This window comes from Atractosteus spatula, chromosome 4, assembly GCF_055471065.1.
Source record: "Atractosteus spatula isolate fAtrSpa1 chromosome 4, fAtrSpa1.hap1, whole genome shotgun sequence".
NCBI classification, from domain to species: domain Eukaryota; kingdom Metazoa; phylum Chordata; class Actinopteri; order Semionotiformes; family Lepisosteidae; genus Atractosteus; species Atractosteus spatula.
In genome coordinates, this window is record NC_142709.1 from 11,476,143 (window position 1) to 11,492,488 (window position 16,346).

The 16,346-nt window shown below is 39.2% G+C and overlaps 2 protein-coding genes across 4 annotated transcripts in view; one reads left to right on the plus strand and one right to left on the minus strand.

The window, feature by feature from the left end:
• Positions 1-463: 463 nt before the first annotated feature.
• LOC148835821 (inosine-uridine preferring nucleoside hydrolase) lies at positions 464-5,886 on the plus strand. 3 transcript variants are annotated; one of them, XM_088913177.1, is made up of 6 exons: positions 464-530; positions 2,960-3,151; positions 3,751-3,936; positions 4,535-4,646; positions 4,867-5,003; positions 5,437-5,886. In XM_088913177.1, exons 2-6 carry the CDS (start codon positions 2,969-2,971, stop codon positions 5,800-5,802), a joined length of 984 nt encoding a protein of 327 aa, XP_088769303.1. In that variant the 5' UTR covers positions 464-530; positions 2,960-2,968; the 3' UTR covers positions 5,803-5,886. The 3 variants fall into 3 exon arrangements, with proteins under 3 accessions (XP_088769303.1, XP_088769302.1, XP_088769304.1); XM_088913176.1 differs by lacking the exon at positions 464-530 and adding an exon at positions 2,432-2,601; XM_088913178.1 differs by lacking the exon at positions 464-530 and having other exon boundaries at positions 2,874-3,151.
• A 740-nt stretch (positions 5,887-6,626) lies between these two features.
• The window catches only part of tmem131 (transmembrane protein 131), a 55,705-nt gene continuing 45,985 nt past the window's right edge, over positions 6,627-16,346 (minus strand). The window contains exons 25-41 of the mRNA XM_088913175.1: positions 16,141-16,207; positions 15,806-15,957; positions 15,468-15,610; positions 14,933-15,119; positions 14,044-14,229; positions 13,460-13,618; positions 12,600-13,138; positions 12,245-12,420; positions 11,858-11,991; positions 11,650-11,774; positions 11,287-11,445; positions 10,944-11,100; positions 10,445-10,566; positions 10,267-10,366; positions 9,034-9,137; positions 8,721-8,878; positions 6,627-7,684 (exon numbers count right to left, since the gene is read on the minus strand). Coding sequence (XP_088769301.1) covers positions 7,388-7,684; positions 8,721-8,878; positions 9,034-9,137; positions 10,267-10,366; positions 10,445-10,566; positions 10,944-11,100; positions 11,287-11,445; positions 11,650-11,774; positions 11,858-11,991; positions 12,245-12,420; positions 12,600-13,138; positions 13,460-13,618; positions 14,044-14,229; positions 14,933-15,119; positions 15,468-15,610; positions 15,806-15,957; positions 16,141-16,207 — 2,965 coding nt within the window. The 3' untranslated portion in view covers positions 6,627-7,387. The remainder of the gene's footprint in view (positions 7,685-8,720; positions 8,879-9,033; positions 9,138-10,266; positions 10,367-10,444; positions 10,567-10,943; positions 11,101-11,286; positions 11,446-11,649; positions 11,775-11,857; positions 11,992-12,244; positions 12,421-12,599; positions 13,139-13,459; positions 13,619-14,043; positions 14,230-14,932; positions 15,120-15,467; positions 15,611-15,805; positions 15,958-16,140; positions 16,208-16,346) is intronic.

The window sequence follows — 16,346 nt, forward strand, 5'->3', positions numbered from 1 at the left end:
TATCAATAGTACACAGCAACACTACAATCCATGCCAAAAGTAAAGTTCACAATTCACTAACATTCACCCCCACAATGTAGACACCCTGCACCTACAATTCTAAAAAAGGAATCAGTTAGATATTCATCATCCAGGTGGATGCTGCACATTGGTGGTGGTGGAGGGGAGTCCCCATTACCTGTAAAGCGCTTTGAGTGGAGTGTCCAGAAAAAGTGCTATATAAGTGTAGGCAATTATTAATTGTTATTATTATTATATTGTTTTCTTTGGGCTCATGAGTGGAGAGACAAATTCGTTATCGTGGTGCAAATATTAACTTTTAAATCATTTGCTTTAGTTAACTATTAACATAGGTATTTTTCTGTCTGTCAGCAGTTTCTCATGACCAAGTACAAACAGGACACTTCACTGTTGGAGATTAGTACATTTTATATACAGTACTTCTTTTAAACATTTGATCCATTTTTTATTTCACCTTATATTGAAGGTTGTCCATTAATCATTTCATAAACTTTGGAGTGTGGATTAAGGTAAGTCTCTGTCTTTGTGAGCATACTTTAGAGCTGTCGTTAGTGTTCTACACTCGTAACTGGGTTCAGCACTGTTACTGTACCAAGAGCATAGCACTTTAGATTGTTTCAGTAAAATGCTCCCCTGTAAAAATAAGTACAAATGTGTGCTGCTTGGAAAAAAAATTATCATCCAAATAAATTAATATGTCAGATAAGAATGTAACTCTTTTAATGTGCATTGGAAATGGAAATTAACTCCTCAATTCTGATATTAGCATATGAAGAGTCATACAACTACAGTCAGTTCTGGGAATTTACAAGCTGCATGTTAATTTACAAATACATAAAAACATTGCCTCTTCACTATCTGACCCCAAATTGCAGCAGGTAAAATCTATAGAGGGTTTGGGCCTTGCCAAGTACTGTATATGTCTACTAGCTTGGATAAAAATTGTAGACAAAATTGATTTTGGAACTGGAATGAACTGGAATGATATTGTTCTCATACCCAGATAATTGATAAAAATAATAAAAAATGGTGAATAAGCGATTAAAATGACCAAAGACTGTTACACAGTCTTATTGCTGTTAGGCGTGACAAGAAACATCCAAACCAGCCTCCTGGTGTTAAATGATGACCACTGATAAGAACCTGATCAATGATTACCTGTGTGTCAATAATCCATGGCTATACCAGAGCTTCACAGAGGAAGTCCCTTCAACTAAGGTTGAAAACACAATGGCCGTGTTCCTATTGCCCATCGCAGCCTTGTGCCCTCTCAGGTTTGCAAGTTAATTTTTTATTTTTTTATATACAAAAAGGAAAAACACAATGTTCACAACATGACAGAACAAAGGTAACATCAAGTGAATGAAACAGAAAAAACACTTTGTCAACAGTACAGAGATTATGTGGTGTTAGGGGTCACATTAAATAAGTTTATATGTTAACGGTTTTTTGTAAACCAACTCACCAAGCTTATTTTTAAAGATTTTTAGTGTATGTGAGCATAGCTTAAATGAGTTAGAAAGTTCTTTAAAGCACATAGGAGTTGTTTTTTTTAGTCTACACCTATGTATGTAAACTTTTGCCAAAATGAAACATGAGAATGACATTTACTATTATACGAACTTCTTGGTTTGGCTCAGGGCGTCCCATTTCTAAATTTGTTTCACAAGGCTGCTCACAAGCGCCCCCTTCTCTGAAGTCCGCATCGGAGCGGAACTCACCCAGAATTCCTCGCGGAATGGTGACGTTTCATCTAGCCTATCAAATCGGAGAGAAGCTGCCAAAGAGAATAAAATATTCACGTTTGTAAAGTTGAACTTTATTTTACAGTTTTAAAACGCATAATACTTTATCTAAACACAATTTAATTTAATGAACTTTAGTTGATACTGTATTCGAGGGATGAAGTGTTGAGATAAAGCTTTTATTTTTGTCACCCCATTTCGACTGGTTTATATACCAGTATTTGTGTACCCTAGTCGTGTTTCGTACGTGGAAAAGACAAAATATTTAATAGAACAAAGCTTTGAGGTATTGCCAGGGTTACTTTATTTCGTTTACTTTCACCACGTGAATGGACGCGCCATGTTCCTCGTACTGTCAGGTTTGTGCTGGGACAGACGAGTTGGAATGTATTTAGCAGTACAAAGCTTTGAATAAAGAGAGAGCGGTATTGCCAGGTTTTCCTTAGTTTACGTCGCCTGTTTCGAGTGCAGCCTGTTCAACATGGATGAACGGGATATGTCGCTACTTTTGTCCAGAGACAGCCGAGGTGAAAATGAGTTTTATCAAAATACCAGTGGAGAAGGCGCAGCGCGAAAAGAGCCACAGCAGAAAGTCTCCAGCGACTGACGTCATGCGGGGGCGTCCCAGTACTCTTAAGGTGCACCCAGACCTGTTTGCGCTACGTCAGAGACAGGCGGATCTGGAGGAAGGGCTTAGGATTTAGTGCTTAGTGCAGCATTTGGGACCCGGCATTTATGAATTTTGACGAGTTTTTGCGTACGTGTTTTTCTGGGTTATTGATAAATTATCGATGCACATTGATGGAACTTTTCTGAATACGTCATCAGTTAAAAGGTATTATTTTATTCGATGGCTTTGCTGTATTTTGGGTTTGAACACGGTATTCTGTGAAGCTCTGGTTGTCGTTTCGTTTGATACAAGGCTGAAGTTTAATTATTAATTGTGCTGTGTGGGATTTTTTTTTGTGTTTATTATCGGTTTATGAAACTTTGCTGCTAGTCTTAAAAATGACGGGTTTTCTTTCCTCAGGGCTTAGTGCGCTCGGAATCCTAGGTGATCTGATCACGCCGTCGTGTAGCGAGAAGCCAGTTCTGAGGATGTCGTTAGAAAACACTTCCGTCTTCGGGGCCAGGTGTCCTCCGCGACAGACCGTTCTGGCTGGATAGTGTCTTTGCTCTCTTGCATTGAGCAGGTCGGCGTCATGGCCAAGAAGCTGGTGCTGGTGGACGCAGACTGCGGTATAGACGATGCCCAGGCTATAATGATGGCCCTGGCCGCCCCGGCTGTCCGCGTCCTGGGAATCACATGCTGCTTTGGGAACGCACCTGTGGAGCACGTCTGCAGGAACACCCTGCGAGTCCTCGCCGTGTGTGACAGGACTGAGGTTTGTGTTGCCCGGAGGGTCGTGAACCTTTATGGTTCTGTCATGTTTTGTTTCTTTTTGCTTGTAGCCGTTTCAAGATCTTTTGCATTTTTTTCCTCCCTAATGTATTTGAAAATTCTGCTTTAATAAAGGAAAAGGGGGGCGTGCAGGCATGATGTAGAGTATTACACAGTATGATGATCAGACATGTTGTTCATGTGCGGGATCAGGTTGGGCGTGGCAGACGTTTGAAGTGGTTTTCACATTCTGACATGTTGAGGTGTTACAGTACATATAATGGATCTAAAATTCATTGACTTCCATCAGCCGTAGCACTGGGCAAACAAAACTAGGGAGCCGTGACTTTCTGAGACGAAAGGCTTTTTTAACTAATCAAAGAGCGCAGTCCGAGATGTAGATGAGCTGCAAGTAAAGTATATAGCTGAGGCGCAGCCAGACTGTGCCGTGGAAACACAGCACTGATGGGCAGAAACTGTTACTGTGGAGCCAGCATCACTGCCCTTCTCTTCCACAGAGCTCAGTCAGTGTTTCAAAAGAGTATTGCAAAGCATGGTACTCATGAGAAATTAAATGAGAGGTGCCATCACATTTTATTTTAGGTTCCTGTGTTCTGCGGTGCTGCCTCCTCACTGATAGGGGAGCAGAGCCTGGCCTGCTGTCACTTTGGGACAGATGGCCTGGGTGATGCACCAGACGAAAGCAACCCCAAGGCTCTGGGTGCTCAAGTCAAGACTGAGCACGCAGTGAACGCCATGATCAGAATAGTGTCTGAGCACCCGGGACAGGTGAGTATTACAGAAGAACCACATCTCGTTGTGGTTGCCTCTCTTCGAAAGAAAGGCACACACCCGATGCCTAATGAGGGCTTGTTGGGAATTAAAAAATAGTGTAACTTCATCAAGATCTGGCGCAAATGTTGACTTGGACCTTCAGCTGAAGGAATTGATAAAACGCACGGTCATCGATGGGACGTTTGATGTTCTTTTCCAGTTTGCTATTCTAGTGTGCTAAAACCACATCTTAATTTGTAACAGTTTCTTGCTGAGAATTGTGTATAGATTATGGCCTTCATAAAAACATATTTTTATATTTTTCATTTACAGTATTATTAATAATAATAACGGGGGGAGCTGTGTTGCAAAGAAACAAGTGGAGGTTAATTCCACATTGAGTGTTAAAAAAAAGTTTCAGCTGTTGAGCTGTTTTTCATCATGGAATTAACCTCTCCCTGCTCCTTTTAGGTTTAAGCAAATTAAATTTAAAGCAACTCCACACTGCATTTTACCATACAACGTGTTAATGCCCTCTTGTGGCACACTCATACTACTACAATTAAGGTAGAAGAACCCATAGCTTATTTTCTGTGCAACTTTTTCCTGGCAGGTTTCTCTAGTAGCCCTTGGGCCCCTGACTAATCTAGCTCTTGCTGTGCGAATGGACCCTACTTTCCCTGTGAAACTTAAGAATCTCTTTATCATGGGAGGAAATATGGAAGGTAAGAAAGGAACATTTATTTTGAGCTGGATTTTTGCCACATTCCTAATGCAGTTTCACAGTGATCAATCAATGCTTTGGACATAAACTTTCTTGCTCATAACTGGGTTTATCTCGTCCAGCCATTTCTTGAAAGAAGTCAAGGAGTCAGTTTCCGTTACATTGCTGGTAACTTGTTCCTCACTCCCACGACCCAACCCTTCGTGTGCTTGTGACCCCAGGGAAAGGCAACCGGACAGCATGTGCCGAATTTAACTTTGGAATGGATCCAGAAGCAGCTCATATTGTCCTGAAGGAGTTCTCCTGCCCTACATATATCGCAACGTGGGAATTTACCTGCCGTCATCAGTTGCCATGGGTAAGCGCTTCCACTTCCTTCGCTGGATTCACTTCCTTTATGGCTGTTCCCAGTTTCATGCACAAACAAACCTCTGAATATTGGTTCCACACATCTTTTCTTATGTTTCTTCCTAAATGCATCTTAATTAACATCTCATCCTATTCAAATCCAGTCCTCAAGACTGATGAGGTCAAGATTATTCACTTAGCCTGTCACTGTCACAGCACTATTTTACATTAAAAAGCAGAAGGCTTAATTCTGCATTGTTCTAAAGAGGCAGGGCATGTACAAAAGCCGCATCTTAGGCTCGTCTGTTACTTGCCGGGATGCTCTTATAGCCATAGCCAGTCTTTCATCATGTAGGGAAATTTAAAGCAGCAAACGAAATAAAGGAATAACTACAAGTGGTGGTACACAGTGGATAACTGGGATGATTTTCAATCTTGAACAGGAATTCTTTGAGGAATGGGTTAACCAAGACACCGCTGCTGCTGCTTTCATGAAGAAAATAACATCCCGGTGCACTGCGTTTTCCAGGAAGGAATGGGCGATAAAGGATGAGCTGTTTGGGCCCGGGTTTGTCTCTTGTGATTCGTATGCCATGGCTGCCGCTATTGACTGCAGCATAATGACGGAGAACATCCAGTGTGCAGTTCACGTGGAGCTGAAAGGAGATCTCACGAGAGGAATGATGGTACTAGACCCAGCCAATTTCCTTAAGAAGCAGCACAAAACATTTGTGATGAAGGCGTTTGACATGGACAAGTTCACACAGCTACTTGCAGCTGCTCTGAAGCAAACAACAAAAAAACATTAGCAACATGGAAGTGTTGCACTGTCCTAAAAATTAAAGTTGATAGTTGTCACTTTTGACAAAGCTAGAACAGTATAGCTAACACGAGTTATAGTATATATAAAATACTAGTTTATATTTAGCTTTTTTATGGGTCAAGGATCTTTTAAGTTGCAGGGAATTCTTTATAAGATGTCAGAGGAATTCTGAGTGTCCCTTAGAGAATTCTTAGAGGTCCTGTCATTCATGAGATTTTGTAAAATGATTGATACACCTTTTTTAAAAAAATACTATGCCACTGATATTTTAGTTAGCTTACAGAGCATATTGTTTGTTGTGTAGTATCAGTTACTGTTAATGAATGCACAGATCTGTAAGTTTTTTATACCACACTCACTTTGGTGAATGCACTTCTTCAGTGTTTATTTTGAATACAAGCTGGTGAAATTCAAGCCAATTTTACTGTGTGGAAAATTGTATAAAACAGGGCCATTTTATTGTTGTACTAAAGCCAGAACCCTGATGTGGCCCTTTCATTGAGACCAAAATAAACTACTTATTTACTTTACATTAACACACTATAGACTAGAAATGATTAAATCACCAGATGCCCAGGGATTGTTTTGAGAAGCACAAGCAAATATATGACATCGCTAATTACAAGGACTCAGGAACTCCAGAGAAATACTGAAGGCAGTAAATTACATTAATTGTATCTGGGAGTAGACACCATGCTGCAATAAATGTTCAAAAATCTACATATCTGAGGTGTATTAACCATAAGCATCATCATGATGTCATGGACTGTTACTGATTAGTCATTATAGATATGAAAACCAAAGCCAAAATCAGTGGAAAAATTTATTTTATTTTAAAGTACAACCCAGTTTTTTAAATAAGAAATACATCAAAACCACGTTTAAGAGTCGGCCATGAGTATTTCAGTTCAACCTGTTAAAATGCACCGAGGCAAGAAAAGAGACAGCCCCGAGCACACAAAGATTGTAATACAGAGACTGGTGACGCTGGGATACAGCTATCCTGATTGCATTGTTGCCGTATCCATCATTCAAGTTTACCCATGAACCATATTTAAACTTCTGCCACAATGCATTACATTATTGCCACCTTTTAACCATGATAATCCCTTAATAAAGCCATGATTTAACTTAACTTTACACAAAGTGCTCGTTTCAAAACTGTAATACTGTACCATAAAGAGAAGCCATACACAGTATTACCTTAAGGGAGAGGGGGCAGCTTTAAAAATAATCAAGACATCCCTATAAGGGCAATATTTTCAATTATAAATACTTGGCTTTTGCCTTTGACAGTTGGGTTGCTGCAATTTATTTAAAAAGTTGATGTAATTAATAAGGCCCATACTTTTCAAGACATAAGAGCAGCAGAAAACATTTCACTACCCCCTGTTAAACGTGACAGTAGGGCTGGGGTCCTATTGAAGCAAGTTTTGAGTCATCCCCTGCTGACAGGAAGCATCAATGAGAGTATTTGTTATAGCATAGAAATTTGCATTAAAAAAGTGCACATCACGTACAATGCTCATACTGGCTTCGAGAACCTGCGGGCTAAACGATGCCGATTTTCCTCAGTTGCCGGTGTCCGATGGAAAAGTGGAGGTGTTCGGCCAGGGCTCGGAGCTCCTCCTGCTGAGGGTGGGGCGCCACATGTTCCAGGGGTTGTAGGTCCTGCCTATCTCGGTGGGAGTCGAGGGTGGAGCTGGGGCAGCGCAGGTGCTCTCACTGCTTCCTATCAGGTCTGCAAGGGTGGAGGTGGTGGGGGATGGAGTAAAGGAGGGCAGGGTACTGTCCACACGGGTCGACCAGATGGAGCTGCTGAATGGAGTGGTTGAAGACCAAAGACTGCTGGTGTTGCCAAGGATGGACTGAAATAGAAAAGGGGGCAATTAAAGTTATGCTTTTTAATCATTTTACAAACAAACATTATATACAGAAAATATATTGTAGGAGAGCAGAAAAGCAATCTGAAGTTTGATTATTTACAAACATTATTATATACAGAAAATGAAATCATACCATCCACCCTTGATTATGTAATTCCGTGCAATTGATATTTCAAATACAAAAAAATAACCATTTGCTCATGGATTACAACACTAAATGCAACCCATCCATGTTTTAATATTCCATATTGATAACTGGTATTCCATATTGATATTCATATGATTACTGCTTCATTTAACAACCAACTAAAAACATTCTTCTAATAATGCATTGTTGAAAACACTTTGTGATGGTCACTATTTTGGTTTATCTACTCTCAAGATAAGGATTTTGATTCCAATCTGTGATTAATACTTTTTAGAGACTGGAAAGAATATATACAGTGCTTCAAATATATATGATAACAGAATACAATAGTTATAAAAGAAATCTTTGTTATTCAAAAATGCAGAGCCCCATAGTGTACTCATATATGAACACGATTAACTGCGAGTTGTTGTCATACAAGCAACCAGAAGGTTTTAAACCTGCTTAAAATCTGTAGACATATGAGAGATTATACCGCTGTGGATATGAGAATGTAATGGTCCCTAGGGAGGAAATATGTAATAAATATTTTATATTTAAATGTGATATTTGTATTATGATAGCTAATAAATCAGTCTCATGTACTGAAAGCTATTTCTGGTCACAAATTGCAGTTAGACTCCATGTTTTAGCAAAAGCAGGTGTAAGCAGCAGTACACAAGACAGAGATAAACAGAACAGGTACTGGTCAAAGCAAAAAGTTCATTCTCAAGAAAGGATATGCTCTCACCATTGATAAAAAAAAGATTCTGTATTTTCTTCTAAATCAGCACTGCCCCTTAAGATTGTTAATCTCTTTAAGTATTCTTAAAAAGAGAAGAAAGCTGTGCTTCTCGACCACAGGAAGCTGAGGCAGAGGAGAGATCTTACTGCAGTGGGAGCTGTTGGAGAGCCTGAGCTGGTGGGCCAGGAAGCCAAGGGGTCACTGCTTGGAGAGTCCCATATGGAGGGGGGCACTTGAGACAGCTCTGGCCAGCTCTGCTGGATGTCCTGATTGTAGGTCTTGGGAAAATTAATACAACTGACGACTAAAAAGAGAAAAAGATGCATTTAACTAGACTGGTAGGAGTTTGTGTAAATATAACATACTTTAATTGTATTACAATCAAGGGTTATAATAGAACATTATTCACAGAGACTATTCATTTGTTATGGTTACTTACATTCATCTCTCAAAACTCACCTCCAGATAGATTAAAGGTGTTATTAGGTCCAAACGCAGAGAAAGAGTTAACAGAATTGAAGCTTGGGCTGTTAGAACTGTCAATTGGGCTCCATAATCCAGAACTACATTAAGAAAAAAACAAAAGCAGTTTAGCTTTTCTCGAAACAGGCAAGCAATACTGACCATTTTATACAAAGCAACATACGTTTGTAGCCATACATCAGTTATACATTGGGACATTTTATTGAAGCTAAGTGAAAAAAGCAGTGATTTTACAAACACAAACAACTTTTCAGACGTTAATCAAAGACACCAGTTTTGCAATATATACTACCTGATTTAACAGACTAGCTTCTCCAACTTTTTAATAACATCAATGGTGATGTAGGTCTGACAGTATTTTTATATTAAATGGTGCTTCTTAATCTGTATACTGAATTGTAGATCACAGCATGTTTCTCTCTTGGGCTGTATCTGTGGTGTATCTGGTGCTTTCTGGAGCACTTATCAGAAATAATGAGATGTTTGCTGTTTGCTGCAATATCCTGTGTAGTTCAATTTGCTTCCACAATATTTTTGCACTGTTTTGTACATTTTGTCCTGGTTAACATCTGTAGCTCATAACACAGGATGAATTATACAGAAATCAATTTACTGAAATCTGCATAATCCAGTAAAAATGTAATCTTATATATACAGATGTGGTGTAATTAAACGATATGACTATGTGTGGTACAGTACAGAGATCTTTAATCTCCAGTATAACAATTCTATTAGGAAAAGTATAGAGGGAAAAAATCCTTACTGTTATTAAACAACCATACCCTAATTTCTAATAGATCATTCTAGTCTAGTGTCATTTTGGGTAAGCGGATAAATGACAATGTCTATACAGTTTTCTAAATCTTGTATACATTCTGCCTGCTTCTTGTACTTTAACAGCTCATCAGCGAAGGTAAAATAAATCAGTCAGGTCAATGATTTTGTCCTTTATTGGAATTTGATTTACAATAAACCATTGTCTATGTGCTCATCTCCTATTTACAACTTTTTTTTGCTGTCATAGACAACATCAATATGACACAGCCAGAAACTCAAAGTAGCTCTCGCAATTGTGTGAAGGACACAAAGCATTTAACACTTTTTTGTAATTGCTTTTAATCTCGTATCAATTCATAACATCACATATACTAACAATTACCAAAATTAAAATGAAATTAAACTTAAAATTAAAAATGACACTTATCTCACCTGTCTGAACCATCGCTCTCCAGAGGCATCATGTTCGGTATGGCCATGTTGCCATGAATATCAGATTTACTGACTGCACTCTTTACTGGGCCGCTGCCACCTGTGAACACACCACAGTTTAACTCACTCTGGCTGATGGATGAACACCTGTAGCAAGGGGTAAAGAACAAGCATTCACCTGGACTTTTGTCATAGCCTGCAGCAACAGCTGCAAAGGTAGGATTCCCATTTTTGCCAGGTAGAGAAGTTGATTTTGTTAACTTGTGTTTGCTTCCACTTGGCTTCTTTATACCAGTCTCACTAAAAAACACAGGAGAAGATGTCACAGCCTGAGCATTCAGTACACTAGTGCATGCACTTAATTTAAACCTTGACATCACAAATTAGTGTAACACTACAGCACACACCTTTCTGTAAGATAAATTCTAAAACTTTTGCTTAAGCAAATACAGCAACAGAAATAAAGCTTTTTTAACATCAGGAAATCATTCTACAGAAAAGAAAATATCCCCCTTACTGTTAACAAACGTGTCAAGTAGAACCGTCAACACAATCGTCAAGATTGTGACAACAGGCCTAAAGCATAGGGTATCCAGATGTTAAGTAACACAAGCCGGTTGCTAATCTGGTCATCCAAGACCTTATGATGAGTAAAGAAGCAATAGGCAAAGTGTTACCTGTTTGCATTGACAACGCTGCTGTAGGAGCCGCGTGTGATCAAGCTGAAAGATGCAGGTGGTGGGGAGGAAGCTCTGCATGTGGCAGAGATGGGTCTCTTCAGGAAAGCGTCTGCATTCATTGTCTGTATGGAGATCTGCTGGAGGCTGTCCGTGGCTGGAGAAGGACATGAACAGCTGAAATGCTGTGCATTTTAAATTCACGTCAACTTTGAAATAATTTATATTTAAATGTTTTCACCGAACGAGAGCCCTCTTTTCATCACCATAAGCGACTGGAAACTCCACACTTCTCTGTAAGTCTTGTAAACACAGGGGCGGATGGGGCTCGGGGCTGACTTACAGCTGCCCGCTTTGTGGATGGGTACAGAATCCCACTCTGGTGGAGGCGAATCCTTTTCTCCTTCCGAGCTGCTGCTGTGTCCCAGCTCCTGGCCAGAACCGATGGAGAGAAACTTCACCAAGGGAGACGGTCTAAAATCCTCAGGTTTCCCACTGGTTCCTTCAAAGAAAGTAAGGCTGAATTAAAACTACCATCCAAATAACTCTCAAACTGAAATCACAGCTCACTACAGATCAAAATTGAATCCACAAGGGAACACTACTATACACACCATCTCCTTCACATTCAGTTTTTGCTTACCTAGAGTGTAACTTCATGAAAACTAAGGCAAACTGCTAAATGGCTTAGGAAAACAAAACCAACCTCTTTGTTTCTGCATATTCCTTGTTTTTGGGCCATTTGTTAGTGCTTGATGTATCAAGTTCTTTGATGTGAAGTTCTTGCGCTGTTTGCTTTCCAGGGGTGTTGTATAAGGTAGTTCCAAAGAGCTGGTGCACCAAAACAAAGAGAATAGTGAACACACTTATTTTCTGCACAATTCCAACCACTTAAAACTCCAGACATCAATTACCTGGACTTTGCATCTGTTTGGTTTTCCTTCTTCATGTTGCCTACTTTCTTGTTTTTGGGTTTCATATGAAAAACATGATTGTCCTCTTTTTCTTTGTCGAGTGTGAACGTTCGGCCTTTCTTCTTCTCTGGTTCCTAAAGGACAAAAAGGGAAAATGAAAATGGAGCACGTACATGTTAACACTGATTCCACAAATGCTTGGTATGCAAGAACTGCTAACATCCTTACGATCCAGCGTAAGGTATTTAAAACAACACTCTTTTAAAAGCACAATAATTGTAAGTACACTGAATAAAGCTTCTGATCAGGAGTCGAAAAGAGAAAACTTCAAACCAGAGGGGACAAAACACATTTAAATCAACAGAAGAGCAGAAGCCAAAAGCCTACCTCCTTGATGCTGGCCTCCATATCTGGGTTCGACGTTTCTGTGGTGGTTGAAGAGCTGTCGTCGTTGTCCGCGAGGGAGTCTTTCAGCTCATCTTCCTGTGGCTTTCCCTTTGTTCTCCTCTCTTTTTCCTCCCGTTTCTTTTGCATTTTGGGTTTACGCTGCACTTTCGCCTTCACTACAAGAGTATAAACCACACCTGAGCATTAAGCCTTCACTACAAGAGTATAAACCACACCTGAGCATTAAGCCTTCACTACAAGAGTATAAACCACACCTGAGCATTAAGACGAGGGACAGAAGGGTGCCAGGTGAGGAGATGGTCAGGGGAGCTCAGAGGTGGTCGGGCTAACTTACCTTTGTTCTGTGCAGCAGGACAAGAAGGCTGCTCCTGAAACACCTCTGTGGATGGGGACTCGGGCCGCTCCAGGTCTTTGTCCATAGCCTCCACGAGACTTGTGTAATCTGAATCCTCAGAGCTGTGTCTGGCTGTGCTGCTTTCAGGCTGCGATTTCTGACAGCTGTTAGCCTGTGGCTGTTGAGGCACTGGTGGCTGTGGAGTCTGCTGTTCCAGAAGGCTCTGGGTCTGCTGTTGGTGAGCATGGTGGTGGTGCTTGCCAGTCCGCAGCCTCCTGTTGGTGATCTGACACTGGCCTGTGTTAGTGTCTGAACCCATACTGCTGCCTTTGCTGGCAGATTGGGCAGAGGGTGCTTGCATAGAGGTCCTGTTGTAATTGATCCTTCTTAGACCTTCAAAGTCCATTGGGTTTCGACTGTTGTTCATGTGTGACTGTGCACCACCTTGCCTGTGGTTTCCTGTGTTGGCTCTAGATGAAGGACCACCTGAGTACATTCCTCTTGTCAGGTTGTGGTTTGCATCTCCATATTCATTCAAGCTTTAAGAACGTGGTAAACAGAGAAGAAACTGAGAACAACTCTTCTGCACTGACAAGTGTCAGAATGAAATCTTCATTAAACTAAAGAAGATTATTCACAAGTTTTTTTTTATATGACTGCAGTTAAAACCTCCTTGCCAGGAGAAGCATGAATTTCTAATTCATTGTAACAGTGTGACTTTATACATAATAACTGGATATTTTCAGTTCATGACTATATATTTGTTATGCCACATAAAATGTACTACAAGGCCAACAAACTACCTAATCATTTTATAATGACACGTCGAAAGCACAGCATAGCATTTTTCATTCACTTACTTTGTATCAGATGAAATCCCTACAATTTCCCTGAGATCAAATGGCCTCCCTGTCTCAACGGGAGTGTTAGATGCTTCAAAAGACAAACGTCTCTTGAATGGCTCCCATATTCCTTGAGCTTCCAAATATGCGGTTACAAGCACTAAAAGAAACATGGAGCTGAAAACAAAACAAATTCACTTTTCGTTATGGTTTTCTTTGGAAATGCACAGCATGTAATTGCTTATTCCATTCCAAGACACAACAGCAACTGTTTGGAATGTATTTTAGCCACAAGAGAAGATAACTTTAGTATCTTCAAAACACTGTGCTATTCAAATTTCTTTGAAATGATACTTCATAGATTTAGATCATCCAACAATTCTAGTCAGGTGCCGAGAATATAAAACATTTTATTCTTTCTTTACATACATCTCCTATTGCTAATCTTGACCAATTAATCAGCACATAAAAAAAACACTCCAGAATGTTATTGTTTTTACAATGTAACTTTACATATAGTAGGATACCTTTACATATATGTAGAATAACTTCATATGTTTTTAATTCAAATAATACAAAGTAGAAATAGAAAAAAACCTTACCTCATGATCAAAGATATTATAATGTACAGTTCCAGCTCCCAGTTGGGCCTGGGTAGGGCTTCAGCACAAGTAGCTAACATGTGATACGGAAGTGATGCATTCAGTACAAAGACAAACTCGGAACCTCCTGCTGTCACAAGCTTTAATTCTCGGATAACTCGCGAAGCAGTGAAATCTGGTGTGAACCTGGAAAACAGACAAAAGTGGTGCTTGTATGACATTGATACAGAAACATCACCAGCTAGTTAACCTGAACTCATCAAACTAAAATATATGTGAATAACATACACTTAACTGCTACTGCTATCAGTAAGGCTTCTTTGAGGAAGTAAAAATAGTGAGCACTTCATGGCCTTTTAGCACTAGAAGTCTTATCTGACTTATTGTAAAAACATGCTGCCCAACCACAATACCACAACAAACTGATTAAAATGTTCTCACAGGGGTTTTGGTGCATTTTAAAAACAGGCATTTATCACACAGTATAAAATAATTATCCTGGTGTCAGCTTTAGATATGGTTATTGTTTACACAGTGGGCATGAAAAGGTTAAACATGCATACAAGCTGAGGTAAACATGCAACAAGAAATATACATTTTGAAAGATCTATAATGAAAGGGAAAAAAAACGAGAGGAACATTTTTAAATATCGTGACATTATATGAGCATAGTCGATGGCTATTTGCAGAAGTTAGAATACCACAGTGGAGGTAAAGCATGTTCAACTAAGATTGTTTCTGCACTACCTTAAAACCCATCATACCCTTGGATACTTCAGTCCTGACAAGTGCATAAACAACACTGAATAACTTAAATGAAAACTACAAAGCAGAAATAGTTAAACATGAAGTAATTTATTGCTTAGATTCCACTTGCAACATTACTTACAGTATGACAATGTCTTTTGAGGCATTTGGTTTAAGTGCAAATTCCTGGCAGTTGACAACTTTAAATCCATAACCTTCACAAGGATATCCACTGATTTCCGCTGATCTGATGAAAATTGGAAGCTGTCCCGTGTTTTCAATTTTAAATGTTCTTTTGAGAGTAAAGTTTGGTTCTTTTGATTTCACTTCTAAAAGGAAAAAAAAATGGAAAATGTGAATTCCTCTAGATGTTAAAGATAGCTAATGTTGAAAATATTATAACATTATGTGTTATATTATTATTCATGTTAAAAGGCTTTAAAGATATACAGTGTATTTTAGTTTCACTCCTGAAATTTTACCTTTAACATGCATAAGCCATTCTTTTGACAGAAATTAATGTTGCCATGATAAATTCTCGAGAACAAAATCGCCATATTTGAAAATCTTGCATAACAAAAACTCTGCTGCACTGTGCAAGTTTTAAAACACGATCTCTTTCAATGGAAACAAATTCCTGTTGTACCCACTTTCTGATGCATTGACCTGATACTCACTTTCTGAGCAGTCTTTTAGCAAAGACTCTGTCATTTTAAATCTTAATGAACTTCCAGGGCCAGGAGCCTTGCCAGCAACCTTCAGGCTTTCAGTTGTTCCCTGACCCTGAACAACTAAAGAATCTATCACAGTCAGATTGTTCCTAAAAAGAGATAGAGATGGAGCAACAATGGTCATTATATAATTGACACTTCCTCTAATCTACTTTGTGCAAGTTCCCATTATTTTACAGATAATCGCACAAAAAGTATATATAAAAAAGCCATAACATGAAGGCCTTAGCAAGAGTTTATTTTTGTATCCGTTTTTCTGATATGATCATGAAATATGAATTTACCTTACAACAATCAGAGAAGAGACAGTGTGGTTGGAGACAGGAGTAAATTTCACTGTAAAGGACTTGGCCTCTCCAGGCAACAGCAGCAAATTGTAAACAAATGGTCTTGTAGGTCCTTCGACAAACCCTGTGCTAGTTTTAATGAAGGAAGTCTAAAAGCAAAAGACGTAAATAAACAGACTTAAAAACCAGCAAGAGAAGATCATGTTCACATTTACATACTGTTGCCATGGTAAAAAGAAAATATCAGATGGATTACTTCAGTTTCTTGGAGTGTAGTTCAAATTTAACACAAAACTACAGCTTTTCTAGTAACAGAGAAATGCTTCACTTACTTGGTTTCTATGAGTCTGGAACTCAAACGTGTTGATTTCAAAGTCTGAGAGCTTTCCCAAATTAAGCCTTAACGAAGAAGAAAAATCATTATATGGGCAGAGGGTCACAATGTATGTATTCAATTAATCACTTTAGCCCTTAAAAGTAAAGACAATTGATGGCTATGGTTTCTTTTCACTTTTATCAAACAATTATGGATTCCTTA

What these genes read in the sequence shown, in the direction of transcription:
- LOC148835821 (XM_088913177.1), top strand. Translation starts at nt 2,969, where the DNA reads ATGGCCAAGAAGCTGGTGCTGGTGGACGCAGACTGCGGTATAGACGAT. An exon ending in CCGTGTGTGACAGGACTGAG is followed by an intron (nt 3,152 to 3,750) that starts GTTTGTGTTGCC and finishes ATTTTATTTTAG; the next exon opens with GTTCCTGTGTTCTGCGGTGC. An exon ending in TGTCTGAGCACCCGGGACAG is followed by an intron (nt 3,937 to 4,534) that starts GTGAGTATTACA and finishes TTTTCCTGGCAG; the next exon opens with GTTTCTCTAGTAGCCCTTGG.